The sequence below is a fragment of the Heterodontus francisci genome, chromosome 1 (genome assembly GCF_036365525.1).
Source record: "Heterodontus francisci isolate sHetFra1 chromosome 1, sHetFra1.hap1, whole genome shotgun sequence".
Taxonomy (NCBI): Eukaryota; Metazoa; Chordata; class Chondrichthyes; order Heterodontiformes; family Heterodontidae; genus Heterodontus; species Heterodontus francisci.
This window is the reverse complement of record NC_090371.1, coordinates 253,620,607-253,635,956: the sequence shown is the minus strand read 5'-3', so window position 1 is coordinate 253,635,956 and position 15,350 is coordinate 253,620,607. Positions and strand designations below refer to the sequence as shown.

Here is a 15,350-nt window from a genome sequence, read left to right as displayed (position 1 = left end):
CACGGATGGAGGCTTAGATGACAGAAGTATGCAGGGAGTTTAGTTGTGACTACTTTATGCAAAGGGTGGCGTAGAAACAAGCAGTAGGAAAATGCTTGAGAGAAATGGACAGAAATGAGCACAAGAATTATTGTTATTGACAAAGTGGATGATAGCAGTTGTGGATAAAATCCTAAATCAGATCTTGGTATTCAAATTTAGATATATTGAAATTAATGGATATATTGATTTAAATTTTATGCATCATCCAAAAAAAGCTTGAATCTCCCTGCACTAAAAATTGCAGTCTTGCAAGGGATAATGTTCATTAATACTTTTACCCACCTGCATCGATTTATTTTACTAAAAGTAAAATGAAAGGATTCAAGTAGATCTTTAGAAATAAGCAAAACTAGCTTTTTACATAAGTTTATACTACTTTTCAGTATGCATTTCTGCTTTATATTTTTGAAAACTCAAGTTTATTTACCTGTTAGAATATCTGATCTTGCCCAGTATTTTGTTTAAATTGAGTATAACCAGCTGTTATGTCACAACTTTGTTATAAAGCAGGTCTAAAGGAAGGTATATCATTAACAGGAAATATATTGTCACACATGTTTCGGTGCCTTAACTTAGTTTCCAGATGCAAGTTTTTTCATTCTCCATTTTACACCTCATTCTTCAAAAGAACATAGGCAAGGTTAAGGGCAAGAGTTGAGTCGCCTCACGAAGTACAGACTAGATGGCTAGAATTCATTAAAGAAGACATGGAGATCTCAATAATAATGGAATTTGATCAATTCTTAGTTTTTAAGTGGCATAGAAAAATAATTAGCGCATGCATCACAGATAAACAATTTAATGGATGGAAGCTCAGCCTAAAATGTGTAGCCTCAACTTTACTAGTAACAGGCAAATGCCCTTTTTTGTTGGAGCTGTGGATTTTAAAATCTGTTAAATAATGTAAATTCCTCTAAGTGATAACTATAGATTCTACTTGGTCACAATATACTAAAGACAGACTATCACATTCGAGGAGCAGCAAGATGTTGCAATGATACAGGACCATTAATTATTGTTATTTTAACAAGGTATTAGGGTTTAAACAGAAGATACATGAATAGATATCAAAAAGGATCATGTCTCATTTAAAAGGAATCATCTAGCATAGTATTAGATTCACACAAATTCTTTCCAATGCAATGTCCTCTATACATTCAAATTATATGATCAGAAAAATAAAAGTTTTTTTTAAAAAAAAGCACAACCTTCCCCAAAATACCTGGGACTCAGGTCTCTTATTATCTAGGACAGGGGTCGGCAATCTGTGGCTCCAGAGCCGTGTGTTTCCCGACCTTGACCCATCAATCCCATTTCGATAGTAATTAAATGGCTTGGTTCTTTTTTGTTCAAAAACATTAACATTGCATTTCTCACACGTACATTCAATTAACAATTTTTGTAAACACCTTTAAAATGTTGTTAAAATGTGTCTGTCCTATTTTTGCTATTGGTATTTGAGTAACAGCCTCATAGCTCATGCATTTCTGACATCTAAAAAAAGGCTCTTCTTGTTGCCAACCCTGATTTAGGATGACTAAACAAAAGCTCAAATCTACTCATACCACACGAGAAAAAAAAAACAGGGATTACTGTTTTCATGAACAAAAGGTGCAGTTGCAACTCCAAGAACTATCACAGCTCCAAGCCACCAAAACACAAGGCAAAAAGTCACACTCTGCTTTGAAAATACAGGGGTTTTATTTTTACATGTTCTATTTGTTCTAATTTTAATCAGGAATGTCATTCTTCTGAATGAGCAGAAAAATATGATGGCTTTATGGCACACAAATATGTTAAACTGACTCATGAAAATGACCCCCGATTACAGAACAAGGTAGAACACGTTGTTTTGCTGTAAATCAGTTAAGAAAAGTCTGACATTCAAATAAATATCAGTGGAGATCAACAACTTTAAAGCATTTTGTTTTGGAATGAGGTTAAAAAAAGTTTACCTTTCAAGTACGTTATCAATTAAGTACAATATAAAGCAGAAATGCATACTTGAATCAAGCAGTTAATAAATATTACTGAAGATTACAGAGATGATAGGGAGATGGGTTTACACATCAAGATTAAAAATTAAATGAGGTGCTGGGAGATTGGGAGCGAAATGTAGGTTATTAAAGGTGGGGATAATGCGTGAGCTGGACTTAATGCAGGATGGGATACAGACAACAGAGCAGTAGCTGAGAAGTCTAGCGAGTTTACCTGAACAGATAGATAAGCTTTACAAGGATGGCAGTAGGAATTCAGAATGATTAAGTGATCTGGCAATCAATAAGGCATAAACAAGTTTTAGGTGGTGGTGGAAAAGAAAAAAAAAGTAGAAAAAGTGTGTTGGGTAGCTCCAAACAGCTAGCTCAGAGAGTGACGATGAAGGGAGGTAGCTTTCTCCTTCTACTCCCTCACCCAACCCAGAAAATGGGTGGCAAGGGGAATAAATATGGAAGTCAGGTATCACCCCTCAAGACCTTTCACTCACCAAGGCACTCAGATCAGAACAGCAATCAGCAAAGAGACTGCAGTTGGAGTATTATTCGGTGGGATGAAGGTGTAGAATTAAACGGTATTTATTAGAAAAAAGGAACATTAGTATGTCAACAATTTGAGTTAATGTAATCTTATTGCTATAGATTCTATAAGCTTTTACATTAGCATTTCACCTTTTTCTGCTAAATACTTTGCTTTTAATTGGTACAAAGAACTGTACATAAATTATGCACCGTCTTTTTAAGATTTGTTCTTTAAAGATTTTGTATAGAAATACTCCACAAACTCTAGGACTAGTAAAAATAATGCATAGCAGCTCCTACACTCCCAAAAATGCAAGCACACCACTCAAAGGCAAGTACATATTTTTATGCTCTGTGGTTGCTTTCTCGCCTTGGATAAATGAGCAGCAGCAACATCGAAGCAACCCGTTTCCCTTGCAACACACGCTGGAAACAAAACATCTCAAAATGTTTATGGTTTCAAGAGGTCTGCATACACAAAGTGCACTGTGAGAAGGTGGCAAAATGGAGGCGTAAGCATATCTTCTACAGCCTAGGGAAAAAGCCTAGCTTGTTCTCCACCCAGTTTTCCAGTATCCTTGTAGTCAACTACACAAAATTAAGAAAAAAAAACTGAACAATGACACCTGTCAATTTCTACATTAGATCAATAGTTACTGGCTAGTTTACATCTAAAACAAAACTTTTAGATTTTCTCCAACTACCTGGCACCAGTTAAGACTCCATCACCATCATCCCCACTCCAGTCTGCCATTCAGTGATGTGCAATCTTGCACTGAAGACTCCTCCCCTTCTGCAGTAGCAAGATGAGGTAGGTGGTGATTACAATTCAATTGTTTCTACAAATTATGTTATTTAAAAAAGAGGTAAATGAGAAGACCCAGATATAAAAAATAAACCTTTATTTTCCTCCTTCCCAACCGAAGGCATGGACTTGTTCACTGGGATACAGTTTCACTCGCAGCATACACCTCCTGGTACCTTGCTTAAGTATTCACTATTTGTGCACACAGCAAATGCCAGAGTAGGCAACTATGGATGACAACACAGGCAAATCCAATCCTGCCCTCAACCAGCACTCATTCATTTTCAGCAGGGGTTGCTGCATAGTAACGAGTGAGAAATGGGTTTATTTTCCTCTTCCTAGTCCAAAAATGCTGCAGCTACTGACAATACACCAACTGCTGCCTTTTCCGAGATCAACTGACCCAGCACAGACCATGGATCAACTGAAGTTAACTTGACTTATTTTTAAGTATGCAAGCAAGAGCTTTGTGCTGATAGTGGCACCAGTAGAGCAATTGCAGTATTGATATGTCAAAACTTATCAAATGGAAAAAAAATGTAAATATGTTGTAATTAGCATACAGCATCTACTGTGTAGCAATGAGCCTAATTTTTTTTATCCAAGGCCAGTCAAAAATGGGTTTTACACACTATACACAACATCTATAAAATGTAAAACAAAAACAAGAAATGCTGGATTCACTCAGCAGGTCTGGCAGCATCTGTGGAAAGAGAAGCAGAGTTAACGTTTCGGGTCAGTGACCCTTCTTCGGAAGTTCCGAAGAAGGGTCACTGACCCGAAACGTTAACTCTGCTTCTCTTTCCACAGATGCTGCCAGACCTGCTGAGTGAATCCAGCATTTCTTGTTTTTGTTTCAGATTTCCAGCATCCGCAGTATTTTGCTTTTATCTATAAAATGTAATTATACTTCACAATATGCAAAACTCCTAATCTAAAAATGGAGGGACAGTATAATGGAACTCAAAAAAAATCAACACATGGGCTCTGAACATAATTCTTGTACGTACAATACAGTTCTAACACATATTGGAAAAACTTGTCATCCTTGAAAAACTTGGATGCCCACCCAGGTTCCTGGCCATGGTGAAGCAGTTTCATGAAAATCAGTACGGACAATTCAAGCAAAACAGCAACCTCTCAAGTCCCTTCCGTATCTCCAATGGCATGAAAGAGAGGTGTGTGCTGGCCCCGACCCCCATTCACCATCTTTTTCAGCATGATGCTGCAGGACAAGACCTTAAGGAGGAATTTATGTACGCTTCCGGACTGAGGGAGGCCTTTTCAACCTCAGGCATTTTTAGGCTCACACAAAGACACAAGAAAAACTCATTCATGACCTTTTTTTCGCCGATGACTGTGCTCTCCTGGACCACAGTCAGTCAGACTTGCAACGTATAACAAATTTTTCGGAGGCAGCACAACTCTCCACACTAAAAATCAGAAAACTGAAGTCCTGCAACAGCCTGCACCCCAAGAAGAATATAGACCAAGCATCATCATCAAGGGAACCGAGCCGAATGCCGTCAAGCAAAGCCAACTGCGTTGGGCGGGTCACGTTGCCCGGATGGACGACAGTCGCCTGCCCAAGATCATGTTGTATGGAGAGCTGACCACAGGTAAAAAGAACAGAGGGGTCCCATGCAAATGTTTCAAGGACTCCCTGAAGAAGTCCCTCTCTGTGTGCCACATCAACCATCGTCAGTGGGAAGCGCAGGCCATAGATCGTGATGCCTGGAGATGCTACACCAGGAGGGCTACAGACACCTTTGAGACTGAGCGAAGAACCAGCATGAAAGAGAAAAAGGATGATAAGGATAGATCCAATTGTCCCCAGCGGCAACTACACCTTCACTTGTACCCGCTGTGGGAGAATCTGCCAGTCAAGGATAGACCTGACTAACCACCAGTGGGGATGCAACCGATGACTACAACCTTCCCAAAATCTTCGTCTGAGAAGAAATGCCAAGAACATATTGGAAAAACATTCATGGCTATGAAAGGTTTAATTTGGTTTTAAAAAGTCTACAGATCATTAGAGCTGGATTTTAAGTATTTCTTTTCCCTGTCGGAAAAAGATCTGAAGAAACTAGTCACCACTACAAGTGCACAGGTTCTTTTTAGTAAGTTTTTAGCCCATGATTGTTTTTGATGAAGAAGCCAAATCAGTAACATTAAGCAGCTGGTAAAACTTTAAAAAAAGAACAATTCTGTCATCACAACAAATGAGCGAGGCCTTATACAGTTCAGGTAAATTACAAGAATAACGCTATAAGACTTATATCAAGACTAATAGAACCAAATGTGGTTTCAATGGAGAAAAAAAAAGACATGATTCAGTTCAATAAAATGTGAAAGGCGTTGATAACGGATGAGTGTTCCCACAAAAATTCTACATCCTTGGCCCACATTATTAATCCCTCCACAGCTTCACTTCTTCCTGTCTCTTCAACCTCCTCCAGCCCAATTGACCAGCAGCAGGCTTCACTCTAGCTGCCTTTATTTCCCCCCACCCGCCAAATGCTCCATGAGTGGTACAGCCTTCAGCCATTTTGGCTCATATTCTGAAACTTACTCCCTTCACCCTCTCCCCCACATCTTGCTACAATCTTTCCACAGCTTCAGAAGCTTCCTTGAAACATTCTCTTCAACCATGCCTTTGGTCACATCACCTTAACCTTCTACTGTCGCACAGCCTCTGTGACACCCTGGGTCATTTTACATATTAAAGCTATATAAATGCAAGGTATTATTGCAGAAGTGTAGACGTAAGAAACCTGTTTAACTTAGACTAAGTACGGAATGAGGAGTGGCATGTACAACGTTAAGAAGAATCTAAATATAACTAGAGGGTAGAATTTGTTCCCACACAGTTGTGGATATATGGAACAGAATCCCACCAAAAAGCGATGCCTTATCCTCCCATACTCGGGTACAGCTCCCTGGATCCTAGTGTCAACCAACATCTCCCCCAAGTGGCTGTTCTTCACACAAAGGCTTGCAATTATACGGTGCCTTTCACAACCTAAGTGCTTTACAATGAAGTATGTTTATAAAGTGTAGTCACTATTGCAATGTAAGAAATGCAGCAGCAAATTTGTACACAGCAAGCTTCCACAAACAGCTAGGGAATTTTGGAAAATTAAAACTAATGCATCAACTATCTCACTAGCCACTTCTTTTAAAACCTTAGGGTGAAGTCCATCAGGACCCGGGGACCTGCCAGCCTGCAGCTCCAATTTGTTCAGTACCATTTCCCTGGTGATTGTAATTTTCTTTTGAGTTCCTCCCTCCCATTTCCTGACTTACAGCTAATACTGGGATGTTACTTATATCCTACAAGTGAGCAACCACTTTTACAGTTCAAATGTATAGATATACTGCGGGAGAGGCCTCTTTGCTGTTTTGATACATGGATAGAAGTTTGTAAATTAACATGAATGTACTTTTGCACTATCCAATTTCAATTACTTGCTCTGTGCAAAATTAATCATCTTGTGATTTATAGCATGAGCTTTGGTCTATATTGAATCTGTCTGACTGTATTCATTTTACCTATCTGGCAGTATGTGAACTATTCCAATAAGCTAGCATAGTGTTAGGAGGATTTGCTATTCAATCTCTGGATGTTATTGTTTATATACTGGGCAGATGAGAGCACATTTCACATTCCAGGAGCACTTAAGGGAGTAGTTGGTGTTAAATAAAAACAGAAAATCAGTTCTGATGAAAGGTCACAGACCTGAAACGTTAACAGTTTCTCTCTCCACAAATGCTGCCAGACCTGCTGAGTATTTCCAGTACTTTGTTTTTATTTCAGATTTCCAGCATCCACAGTATTTTGCTTTTATTTTAGCTGGTGTTAAATTTTGTTTGACAATGCTCCTGTGAAGTGCCTCAGAATTCCAAACCAGAGCAGTCTAGAGTATAAAATCCACAATCATAACAAGGGATCCTACTCCTTCAATAATCTGCAATAGGTTTTAGCACTACAATAAAATCAATATGGTTGGCTTTGAGTACATATAATATCAAGCTATCAAAATCCAACTCTGCAGGAACCCAGTGGTCACTTTGACTGCCAGAGCAATTCAGTGATTGATAGGAATTAGCATCAAACCTCCAGATCTAGATTTCTCAGATACAAACTTGCCTGGAATCAAGCTCATTAAAATCCTAGTAGGATACAACAGCAGTTATCTTTTTACCAAGTCTCATTTATCCAGTCAACTTTGACAATATCCGCAGCAAGGTGTTAAACTTCTACATCAACTCCACTGCTGGGTTGGTGGACAAAGGGAAAACCCAGTACAGCACCAAGCTGCACAGACCAGAAAAATCCTAGGTTTGATTTTCTTTTGCTGACCTTTTACTAGAATAACTGAGGCATAATTAGCTTTGGTGCCCCTAGACTAAAGAGAGGGTAAAAAAAACAGCTGGGGATCCTTTCCTTTTTGTTGGAAGACACACAGGTCGTTGTTGGGTGAGAACAGGTACCAACTTAACCTTAATGCTCTCGAGTCAAACCACCCGATATTCACGGTTCAAAATCTAAAGAAACAATCATTTGGACGAGTTACAGAGTATCGGCCAGCACGCATGGGCCCACACAAATCCATTTTAAAAGCAAAAGAAACAAAGTTAAACCGTACTTCAATTACGTTGTGTTTTCTCCCAAACAAGTACTTTTGTCCCCAATAGAAATGCTGTAGTGTAGGTCCCATTAATATATCAGAAACAATTCCATTTATGTTCCTTTTAAACTTCATATGCAATGTTTAAATATGAACCCAATGGACAACTGGTATACCATATGTTCATGCCTCCAAATGGCCACAGGTTGAGTTGTTAAAGGTTTGCACCCTGATTTCATATTTGACCCCAAAATGAGCTTCTGACCACATATCCGCACCATTACTAAGACCACCTATTTCCACTTCCATAACAGCTGCACCTGCCTCAGCTCATCTGCTGCTGAAACCCTCATTCATGCATTTGTTACCCCCAGACTTGACTATTCTACCACACTCCTGCCGATCTCCCACAATCTACCCTTCCACAAACCTGAGGTCATCCAAAACTCCGCTGCCTGTGCCCTAACTCGTACTAAGTCCATTCACCCATCACCCCTCTGCTCGCTGGCCTACACTGGCTCCCAGTTAAGCAATGACTTGATTTTAAAATTCTCATCCTTGTTTTCCTTCCATGGCCTCGCCAGCCTCCATCTCTAATCTCCTCCAGCCCCACAACTCTCCTGCATCTCTGCACTCCTCTAATTCTGGTCTCTTAAGCTTCTCTGATTTTAAATGCTTCACCATTGGTGGCCATTCCTTCAGCTGCCTGGGCCCCAAGCTCTGGAGCTCCTTCCCTAAACCTCTCAGCCTCTCTACCTCACTTTCCTCCTTTAAGACACTCCTGGCTCGGTGTCACATTTTGTTTCATAATGCCTTTGTGAAACGCCTTTGGACAGTTTATTATATTAAGGGCGCTATATGAATACAAGTTGTTAATCTCAAATGGGGGGGGGGGGGGGGGGAGGTGGAAGTTGAATGGGGGAGGTGGGTAACAAAGAGGGTGCGAAGGCATAGCAAAGGTTAGCCAATTCCCAACAGTGAGGGGAAAAAAATAAAAGCTGAGGGCAACTCACCCTGGGATGCTCTTGCACACCTCCTAGCAACTGGTTAGAGCAGCTTTGGCAGAGGCCTGGGAGCAGGTCGCCTGCCCGCCCTCTCGGCAGGGGGGTGGTGCAGGGAGACCTAAAGAGGGGGGAAGAAAAATAAATTTTTAAAATAAGGTGGTGGAGCAATTTAATCTCCAGTCCAAATCAAATCTCATCCCACTGCATAACAAGTCAAATTCTCCTTAGCCCCAATGAAATTTCAACTCCAATGTTAAAGTTACAATCTGAACAATCATGAAAAAGGTCCCCCCAACCTTCCATCTTTTCAGCAATTTTCTCACCTTGCTGAACAGCATTAATTATCTTATGGGGTACAATTCTACAGGTGCCAAACATGGTCTGGTATCTTAGCAAGCAGCCATTTTTCAGGTGAGAGCCAAGGCATTGGCAGGGTACTTGACCACGAGTTATAAGCCTGATCCCTTCCTCTCATTCACTTCAATTGTGCCACAGGTTAGTGATCACCAATGAGAAACCTGTTTGTAGCCAAGGATGCTTAGATTGAGATTAGTTGCAACCAAGTTCGGAATTAAATTAATATGAAACCTCCCTGGTCTGTATGGCTCTTCACTAACATTTAAACAACTGAGCCATTGGAGGATTAGACACAAACTTTTAACCAAAGCTATCCCACTAGACTAAAGTACTAAATACAAATTCCTTCCTTGTAACTTTGTTAGCTTTTACTTGGACATGTCTATTAATATATTCATACCCAAGAATAAATGTAATGGAATTTCCACAATATACTGATCCTAAAATAGCATTTTTAAATGCATGGACACAAATGTGAGCTAACATAGTATTAATTTCTAACAGGAAATGCCTGATTTACTTCAAAATATAGACACAAAAAAGGGAAAATCCTGCCACTAGCGGTTGGCTACAAAGTGTACTGGCTGCAACCCTAAGTAGGACATGTGTCTTCTTTGCAGCTTAGAGGGTACAAGGACAAGCATTTAGTGATAAAAAAGGGTAAGTTTTCACAAAATAAGGTTGGGAAACCAAAAGATTTCATACTCAAAAGGACTGAGCTTAGCCATTCTATCAAATAGCCTACACTTGTTGCGAAGACGCACAGATAAATAGCAGCTCTTTGGGCAATATGTGTCAGGAACCATGTACCAATATGCCAAAGGCTTAATGCCTTCTGGAGAGGACAGGGAAGGAGAATATCGGTGGGAAAAGGGATATATTTGATAACTGGTCAGAAAATAAGGCCTTCATTGCCTCCAATAGCAAATCTAACTTGCTTTACAATGCCACCAGGACAACATATAGCAATGCACTGCAAGTAGGTCACTGCACCATTATTTTCACTTTCTTGTAACTTTCAACATTAACAGTAGATTCAATTTAGCTACATGACATTAAACATTTTCAGTAACTTTTCAACCATTTATTCAGTAATAAAAATTTGCTGAACAAGATACTCAAAGAGTGAAAACGAATGGTGTTGAATGATATGAATCACATCATGCATGGCAAGGGTACTGATATTGGCCAGACATATTTGCCACAAACAGCTGGACAGAAGCAAGTCAGGTTTTAACAATTAAGCGTATGCCTACTACTATTTTAAATATCAGTTTCTGATATCAGGCACAGCCGGTTCAGTACTGCATTCCAAAACTGTTCTCTCACCTTCGTCAAACATTACAATACCCGATTTCCTCCCATGTAACGCTGCCTGCTTGCAGTCGCACTGTACGTGCTAGATTTAATTTGATCCGAAATGGGGAGGGGGGGGGGGTGTAGAATAGGCATCATTCAAACTGCGCTGCAATCCTGAGTATGCTCTCATCAGCAGATTCAGCCACTTGCAGCAGTCACCACCCCCGCCGCCCCCCCCCCCACCACGAAACTGATTATTTGACAATTGGTTGGGGGGGGGGGGGAGGGTGCAGGGAGGAGAAATTCAACTCAAATCTATATTTTCCTAAAATTTTGTAAGTCATAGATATATTCTTTTAGAAAATCTAAATATTGTTCACGTTCACAGAAAAGCCACCACGTTTTCTTCCAGTAGGATTATGGGTAAAGCCGCTTTGATCTTGATCTCGGTTAATGAAACTTTCGAGTCCATCATTACAAAGCTACTCGTGGTAGCAAGAGTGGGTCGACAATGATCATGTACACAAGTCCTGTCAAACTAAAAATAAATTTGATTTAATCGCCAGGAATAGATTTGCAGTTTCCCGACCGACGTCCTTCCTTGCCAGCAACTTTGCAGCAACGGTCGGCATCACTATAGTAAGACCAGTTCTTCCATTTAAAAATGAAATAATTATGGATAGATTTCACTCCAGGCTGCCAGTGCAAACAGACCACATCTTAGAGATTTGCTTAATCTGATGCCCATTCATGTAAATAAAATGGATGAATGACACTTACCAATATGGCAGCAGTATGAAAACATGGACTATATCCAGATTAAAAGAAATAACACTCAGAGGCACGTGGGCTACAAACTAATCCAATTATCATTTATATATTTCACCACACCGAAAGGCAGACAGTCCACTCGATGTCAAAACACATATCAAGAAACTGTTCAGTTCGTTTTAAAATGGATACATGCCAACTTGTTATAGTGCTGATTTTCCCAAACTATTACTATATCATTACTTCCTGATGTTTACGTAGCAAACGATAGGTGATTGGAAAAATTAAGGTTGTCGCCACTTGACTGTCACCTTGCAGTTTTCCTTCAAAAGAACCTTCAGTCAGATTTTAAATACAGATCCCGTGCACAAACCTGTCTCCTGGCTGCTGACATTCATGTTGTTGACAGTGACCATGTTTTTCTTCTTGGTCCAGGGGTTGATTTTAGGAGGTGGCGCTTCGGTGAATTTTTTCTGCGATTTCTCCGCCGACTCCATCTGGGTTTGGTCGTTTTCCTTATTCTCGGCGTCGGTCGCCACCTCCAGGGGACCACGCCGCTGTTCGGACTGATTGCGGTCTCCGGGCTGCGCCTCTAACCTCGCCGATAGGCCGCAGTCCGTGTCCTCGTCTGCTCTCGAAGCCGACAACGATATGGAGTGGTCACGGGTCACCGGCTCTTCTTGAGAGCTGCCGCTGCTGCTACCCGACGGCTGAAGAGACATGTCGTGATCCGTGGACTGAAGCATGGGGGACTCAACCTCGGTGGCCATCATATGCTGAACGGCTGGGCCGGTCTCGAATTCACGCTCCCCTTTTCCGCTCTCTAATAATTTGCTTTAAAATAATCACGATTTACTGTCAAATTAAAATATAAAATGGACAATTAAAAAGTATTCCTCATTTCTTTAAAATCCCACGGGAACTGGGATTAAAAGACCGTGGACCTTTTGCCCGACACCCGAACAAGGGCAAAGTTAGGGCGATTTAAAAATGGAGGGGGTGAAAGAGAAAGAAACAGATGAGAGAAGGGAACAAAAGTCAGTCACGCACAGTCATTCCGGTGTATAAGCAAACAGCTGCTCCAATGTTACTTTAAGCCAAGTATGTGGGGCGGGTGCAGAATATATATTTCAAGGTAATAAAATATATTAGTTCTTTCGGTCTAAACGGTGTAAAGACCACGTGTCCTATTGCTCACCTCCCCTCAGGAGGAATGGGTGGCTGTTGGAGGGTAGGGGAGGAGGAAATATGAGCGTTTGATCAGCCGGTTAAAGCGCTCTCGCCGACCACGTGCGAACAGCGCTGTGCTTCACACTGACGTGGCCGCCGCCCGCTCACCCACCCCGGGCTTCGGGAGCGCTCCGCTGGCCCAGGCCGCCGCGCGTTTCACACCATTGTTACGGCACACAGCTGTTACTGTGGAAACAGGCCTTGTTTATTGTTTGTTTTCCCTTCCCTAGATCCCGTGGAAATTTTTTTTTTAAAAAGACTGAAAACATGCGAGAGAATTTAAACCTGAGGATTCTATAACGGTCAGTTCATAAACGCGGGGTCAGTGCAATGCCACGCACCGGCCCATCAATATGGAGCGCAACGTCCGCCTCCTACTTCTCTTACCTTCGCTCGGGACCTAAAAATACACGGTCTCCCAAGTCGCTTAAAAATCCCAAGAGGGAAAATGTGTTTGCTATTTTAGGTCGAATGTCTCAGCGGAATTTCTTTTCGGGGGGTAAAAAAACGAAAAAGCGTTTCCCTCTTACAGGAAAATTCCAACTCGTGGAGCAGAAGAAACAACAAGTAAATTAAAAGCAGGAACCAGGAGAACACGAGCCAGAGCAATATGGTGGACTAAAGGACAAGTCGCTCCCCTTCGAACTCGAGCGCACCAGCACTGCAACAAACGTGGTTCCAACGCCAGCCTCCACTCGCTCGCCTCTCTGCTCACCCTCTCCCTCCGAGACCGCCCAAGATCAGCCTCTTCTTATACAATGAGTACTCTAATTCTTACTGTACTCGCCAGATCTCTACCCGCTTCCATTTGCTTAAGTTGACACTTGCTTTCCCCCCACCATATTAACCGACAGTTTGGAAATAGCACTGCGCCTGCGTATTAGTTACTGCGTGTGTTTTTTTTTCCTCCTTTCCCCGTCCCAGGGATTTGGAGGTGGGAGGAGCTGATGGAAAGGGGCGGGATAACGCATGCGTGTTTACCCTTCCCGCAATCAGCCGGCTGACAATACACGCCGCCGGAAGTACGTGTCCATCTTGCTGTGATTGACGTAAGAGGAAGCCGCATGCGCAGTCTGTTCTGAAGTGCCTTCGCAAATACTTATGTCTCTTATTTAATGAATCCAAAGTAACAAGGCCGAGCTCAATCGTACCTTTTAAAAATGTAACTTGAATTTTCCCTACATTCCTGCCAATCGGCTTCATACAATTCGTCACACGACTTTGATAGGCGTGCTCATATCCTCCACTGCAAAATCGAGACCATTAAAGGAACCAAAATCTGGAGCAGTATGTTTCTGCTGAATGTTCATTTCGTAGACAATTTCTCAACAGTTGTACCACTGGTCATTTTACGTGGTCAGTAATTTGTTTTTCATCGAACAGAATTGTAGACACGCCCACCACATAAATCAAGTGAAAAACTCTTAAAAATCGAGATTTGGTTCAAAAAAAAATTTCCAAATATAAACCAATATAGATTGACAGATGGTCCACAAACCTTATTAGTGGCATATTTAATCTCCAACAGGTCAGAGCTCTATACAGAAACTGTATTAATGCGTCTGAAAATGCTTTACAATTTTTAAAAACTACTTATCAGTTATGATCAATCATGAAATAGAAAGTGCTGAAAATACTCAGCAGGTCTGGAAGCATCTGTGGAGAGAACCAGAGTGAAACTGTGTACAGTATTGGTCTCCTTATTTAAGGAAGGACGTAAATGCGTTGGAAGCAGTTCAGAGAAGGTTTGCTAGACTAATAGAGGGGTTCTGATGAAAGGTCACAGACCTGAAACGTTAACTTTGCTTCTCTCTCCACAGATGCTGCCAGACCTGCTGAGTATTTCCAGCACTTTTGTTTGCTAGACTTAATACCTGGAATGGGTGAGTTGTCTTTCAAGGAAAGGTTGGACAGGTTAGGCTTGTATCCTCTGGAGTTTAGAAGAGTAAGAGGTGACTTGATTGAAGCTTATAAGATTCTGAGGGGTGGTTGTGGAAAGGATGTTTCCTGTTGTGGGAGAATCAAGAACTAGGGGTCAAGGAGTCACCCATTTAAGACAGAAATGAGAATTCTTTTCTCTCAGAGGGTTATGAATCTTTGGAACTCTCTTCCTCAAGAGGCAGTGAAAGCAGAGTCTTTGAATATTTTTAAGACAGAGGTAGATAGATTCTTGATAAGCAAGGGGGTGAAAGGCTATTGGGGGTAGGTGGGAATGTGGAGTTGAGGTTACAATCAGATCAGCCATGATCTTATTGAATGACAGCAGGCTTGAGAGGCCAAGTGTAGTTAACGTTGCAGGTCAATGACCTTTCATCTGAACAGTTAAGTGCCACCCAATAGACTTGTGCGCAAAGTTATAGCTCATGGATTAAAACGGACAATAGCAACATGCATGTGCAATTGGCTGAGTGACAGGAAACAGTAGTGCTTAATGGATATTTTTCGAACTGGAGGAAGGTTTGTAGTGGAGTTCCCCAAGGGTCAGTGTTAGGATCCTTGCTGTTAGTGATATAAATTAGTGAGTTAGACCTTGATGTACAGGGCACAATTTCAAAATTTGAGGATAATACAAAACTTGGAAACATTGTGAACTGTGGGGAGGATGGTGTAGAACTTCAAAAGGAAATTGATTGGTGGAATGGGCAGACAAGTGGCAGATGTAATGCAGAGAAATGTGAAGTGATTCATTTTG

The 15,350-nt window shown here is 41.2% G+C and overlaps 1 protein-coding gene across 9 annotated transcripts in view; it reads right to left on the bottom strand.

Annotated features, from left to right (window-relative positions):
* The window catches only part of LOC137375517 (la-related protein 1B-like), a 121,158-nt gene extending 107,207 nt beyond the window's left edge, over positions 1-13,951 (bottom strand). For 3 of the 9 annotated variants that reach the window (XM_068042882.1, XM_068042901.1, XM_068042906.1), the window contains exons 1-2: positions 13,046-13,566; positions 11,802-12,283 (exon numbers count right to left, since the gene is read on the bottom strand). In XM_068042882.1, coding sequence (XP_067898983.1) covers positions 11,802-12,201 — 400 coding nt within the window. In that variant the 5' untranslated portion in view covers positions 12,202-12,283; positions 13,046-13,566. Of the gene's footprint in view, positions 1-11,801; positions 13,023-13,045; positions 13,571-13,809 lie in introns of those variants that run through there. The other 6 variants (XR_010976024.1, XM_068042885.1, XM_068042918.1 and 3 more) reach the window with 6 other exon arrangements.
* Positions 13,952-15,350: the final 1,399 nt, after the last annotated feature.